This window comes from Adiantum capillus-veneris, chromosome 20, assembly GCF_014529385.1.
Source record: "Adiantum capillus-veneris isolate H3 chromosome 20, ASM1452938v2, whole genome shotgun sequence".
In the NCBI taxonomy this organism is placed as follows: domain Eukaryota; kingdom Viridiplantae; phylum Streptophyta; class Polypodiopsida; order Polypodiales; family Pteridaceae; genus Adiantum; species Adiantum capillus-veneris.
The window spans coordinates 113,131,652-113,136,379 of NC_140950.1; the positions used below are offsets into that span (position 1 = coordinate 113,131,652).

Here is a 4,728-nt window from a genome sequence, read left to right on the forward strand (position 1 = left end):
TCACCATGGAATGCAAATCCAAGCAAGTGCCAAGCTCTAAGCATGCTCAACTTCTCCATAATCTTCATTACTATGGTATGCTATAAACTGTGAGTAATTTACTGTGAGGAATTTATCATCCTCACTCCGCGCTAGCTCTCTCCGCCTTTGAAGGTGTTTGAGGTCTTGGGATTGAGGCTGGGCCAAGTTATACGGTGTGCATGAAGCATAATTGAGGTGCATGAAGCTTTCCATCTTTATGGCACCAAAATGACACAAAGATTGTATTGTAAACAAGTCTCTCTTCATGGGAGAATCTATAATACAAAAGACTTTTAGAGGGGGGACCGGCTCCAAGTAAATCCGATCCTGAATTGATGTCAATCTCAATTTCTCTTTCTTTTGCAAGTTATTGTTTATGCGAAGCTAACTAGATATGTTGTTTCTTGTTGCTAACTCCAACCAAGCACTCTCTCTATCTTCATTAGGAATTTCCTTAATGGATTGCTCTCTATTGTCAAAGTAATTTTGCTATGTTGAAGCTATTAGCAAAAGTCGGTTACAAGGAATTTCTACCTCTTGCCAAAAAATGGACTGTGTAAATCAAAGGTGCCTTGGGATTTTCTTGGTAATGCACGCAATGACAAAGACATCCTACTATGGGGATGGGATCTAGCTAGAGTTCCACCACAACAAAGGCAAGAGAAAAAATGATTTTGGAGTAGAATCCCTCAACATATACACGAGACACTATAGACCTCCATGCAAAGGACTCTTGTGGATGAAGCTACAAGAATTAGAAGATCTAGATGACCACAATATTATTGATGATTACATTATTGTCAAGCGTATTATTGCCAAGATTCAAACTATATTAGACAAGCATAGAGCGGCTCCCTTCTTTAGTTCTCATTGAATTGAGATTGACACCAAGAGTAGAGGCCCATGCAAGACTTGATGTGCAAAGGATACATAGGCTCTGTCTCTTCCTATTTTGTATAACAATTTTATACATATCCTTTTAGCTACTCAAAGTTTAGTACTGGCTAATCTCAAGTTGTGATTTCGAGCTAGCATAGTTCGAATTAAAGGGTGCTGATTTGTTAAAAGGAGGCTTCTTCACCTGTACATCATCGATAGGACTAGTGTTTTCTAGCCACTCGACAAGTTTGGAAGTGTTGGGCCTCATTCCTGGATCTTCCTGGATGCACCAGAACACTATGTACACCAGCCGTTGTGCTTGCTCTTCATCAAAACCTGCCTTACCATGCTGCAAATACAGGAGCCGCTTATCTATGACCTCCATCCACATTCCTTCCTCACACTTTCTAGCAGCCCAACTCGGTAAGTACCATTCCTGTTTCGTGGACGCATCATCCGCATTCGATGAAGATGAACGAGAGCTACTGTTGAGGATGGCTGAGTAGTCCAAGACCTTCCTCCCTGCAAGTAGTTCTAGCATCACCATGCCTAAACTGTAGATGTCACTCTTCTTGTTGGCAGCCCCATGGAAGAACCAATCCGGCGCAATGTAGCCAATCGTGCCACGCACCCCTGTGACCACAGACGAGGCATCCTTTTGCATCGTCCTTGACATGCCAAAATCTGCAAGCTTAGCCACAAATGCACCATCGAGCAGGATATTCTGAGTCTTGATGTCGAAATGCAAGATTGGCTGCCCACAATCTTCGTGCAAATATTTCAAGCCTCGAGCAATGCCAACGGCAATAATATTGGTGTAGCGAGTGGGCCATCAAGGAAAGGAGGGTTTGGGATAGTACTTGTAATGCCTGATTCACTAGTGTCTGCACAGGTTGTGAATAGCCAAGAATCCAAAGATCCATATTGCTCCACATACTCGTAGACGAGGAGGCGCTCTGACATCTCCCAGCAGAATCCCTCGAGGCGAATTACATTCTGGTGGCTGGCCCGTCCTATGGCTGCAATCTCTGCAAGAAACTGCTTCATTTGACTTGTGTCTTGCAATGTCACCTTCAAGCTCTTCACTGCAATCTTCTGAAGACTTCCTTCTGCAGTTATAAGCTCACCTTGAAACACAGAACCACATCCACCTGCTCCCAGCAGCTTGCTGAAGCCTTGTGTTGCTTTGCGTAGTTCTTGATGCGAGAAGCGCCTGGGTAAGAGAGGCAGTACTCCATGGAGCTCCTGCTCCTCTGCCTCTCGCAATCTCATGTGAGCAAGACGTTTTCTCCTGTGTGCTATCCCATAGGCTGCTAACACGAGGACTAAACACGCTACCACGGATGACAGAGATGCTACAAGGATGTGCGGATAACGACTGCCTGCAGCCTCATCACCTATATAAACCTTCAAGAATGTGATGTAATTCATTCCGGACTCATTTCTCGGTTTGAGGGGGATGTCGAATGTACTTCCAAATTGTGGATCGCCTGCTTCAGAGGTGAAGGGTATTTTGTTTTCCAGGCCGACATAGCTGATGCCATCGACGTCCATGAAATAGCAACGCGATGTGTCGACCTGGTAGAAAAAACCATTGCAGGAGCAACTAGAGCGGCACTTACTTTTGCAGTCATCTGTGCTACTTCGCTCGGAATGTATAAAAGCTGTATGCTGATCATCATGAGCCCAGCCGTTGAGAAGGAAGACGGTGGTTGTAGAGTTTAATACAAGGAATCCAATCCTGTTAATGTTGTTGTTGGATGTACTGTTGCAGGAAGGGAGGGCGGCCAGGCGCTCGCAACCTAGCCAAGGCTGATCCGGGACTTTGGGCTTAAAATAGGAGCTGGCGGGGCATGAGCAAATAGAAGTAGTTATATCGCTGGGCTCTAATTCGTTGCATATGCCACCGCCCCCACAGGCGCGCGGCAAACTGCATTTCTGCCACAGAACAAAAGCAGGAAACTGGAAGCTTACGAACGGCCCAATTCCTTCTGCGCCATAAAGAAACAAGGCATCAAACCGGCTGAAAGTCTCTACCTGTGTGCTATTGGTAGCCTCACGTAGGAATACATAATACGTTTGAAGCCTGCCATCGTTCGCAAGCCTCATGTACGCCCACGTGTTTCTAGGATTATCGGGGGTGAGTTCTCTGCTTCTACATGAGCTTGGATGCATGTAGAATGTAGCTTCTTTTACAAAAAGGTAGGCCGTATCATATATATGGGTGCGGCATGTGGGCACAGAGTACATCAACTGAGCCATGGTATAATTTACCTTCATAGCCTTATTATCATATCCTGTTGCGGGAATGATCGGGAAGGACCAGTAGGGCAGCGGAGAGTTAGGGCCCCGGGTAGCATTAAGATAGAGTACCAGACGCCCCCCTTTCCATGGATCAGGCTACATAGAGGGAGTTTTGGCGTACTAGTCGTGGTATGGCTCCAAGAGCTGTAAATGAGGAGAGTGCCATTATCCAGCATCTCCATCATGCGCCCATTCCTCACTCTCCACAAAACCTGCTCACCGCTTCTGAGTTGCAGCTCAACATCATCCCCTGCACAGCCATTAATCGGCTTCATTAAGCAAAGAGTCATGTTGCTGCTGAAAATCTGGAAAGGGTCATCTGGATTGGCAGACCAGATAGGGCCGGTCGCGGCAAGAGATTGTACTAATGTTATTATAAATTAAGTGTGTGCTCGATGTTGAGCTGGCTAGATTGTAGTACTCCTCGTAAACTAAGAAGTCACTGCTCGGATCGGAATAGCCCTTGAATCCAGCACAGATTGCCAAAAAGATTTTGTATGTATCCTCAGCGACGTCAGACTCCTGGACGTAGAGGCCAAATGAGAAGCCGGGGCGGTCCGAGGGACGGGTACGATTGAGGATCAGGAAGTTAGGAGAGCTGACCAAGGGCAAGAAGAGAAGGCCATCACTCTCCAATGCTGAAGTAGCCACTAGTTCTTCTAGGTTTTCCTTGGACAGATAATTAACGCCGGTCTTGAGCCTGAGCAGGGAGCTCCCACCAATTACCTCTGCAGCTGCATCTGCAGCCATATGTAATTTATTGCAGCTACTGCGATTTTGTAGTACACAGACCAAATTAGCCCAGATCAAGAGGAGGAGGAGCAGGAGCGTGTGATCAGGAAAGAGGTTACAAGCCATTTCTCTCTTACATTAATTAATTAGCACACAGGTTTTCTAACCTCTCGAGAGTGGAGCATGCAGAATATAGCAGCAGCTTAATATATTAACTATGGGCAGTAGGGCTTAGTGGAATCTATAAGAAACAATTTCTTAAACTAAAGCCGCGCATTCCTTATCTCTTGAGCAAAGTCTTTTTATGAAGTTGCACTAGCAGTCGAGACTCGAAAGTGAAGCTTTTGTAAGGCCTACCACCACTTTGAAATTTGAGGATACTGTCTTATCATTACGGTATTGATTGGAGGTCCTCCTTTTTAAATGAAAAGGATGACCCATTAAATAACATCTTTTTTGTTTTAAGAAAGTGAAATTAAATTGATATTCAAGAGAAAACGAAGGGAAAATGTACAATGTTGTGTGGAACAGAATTAGGGGGGAATTCTTTTGGATCATTTGGAAAGAGAGGAACAATAGGGTTTTCGACAGCTCTTGTAATTACCAGACAAAAAGTCTGAGAACTCTTTTTGCTCACTTGCACTTGCAAGTAAATCAACTAAAGCTGGATCAATGTCGAATATACCAAGCAAATTATAAAGTACTCACCGACTGCATGGGGTATTATAATAGAGCTAATCTCAACAAGCAACACGAGGTCCTTCTTGACAGGTCATACACTCACCTGCAAAG

At 44.9% G+C, this 4,728-nt stretch overlaps 2 protein-coding genes across 2 annotated transcripts; both read right to left on the reverse strand.

Moving 5' to 3' along the window:
* Positions 1-941: 941 nt before the first annotated feature.
* Positions 942-1,576, reverse strand: LOC147433109 (putative receptor-like protein kinase At5g20050). The gene has a single exon (XM_086492804.1). It carries the CDS (start codon positions 1,574-1,576, stop codon positions 1,016-1,018), a length of 561 nt encoding a protein of 186 aa, XP_086348930.1. The 3' UTR covers positions 942-1,015.
* A 104-nt stretch (positions 1,577-1,680) lies between these two features.
* LOC147433110 (G-type lectin S-receptor-like serine/threonine-protein kinase At2g19130) lies at positions 1,681-4,203 on the reverse strand. Its single transcript, XM_086492803.1, has one exon. The coding sequence runs from the start codon at positions 3,178-3,180 to the stop codon at positions 1,681-1,683; it is 1,500 nt and encodes a 499-aa protein (XP_086348929.1). The 5' UTR covers positions 3,181-4,203.
* Between the last annotated feature and the right edge of the window lie 525 nt (positions 4,204-4,728).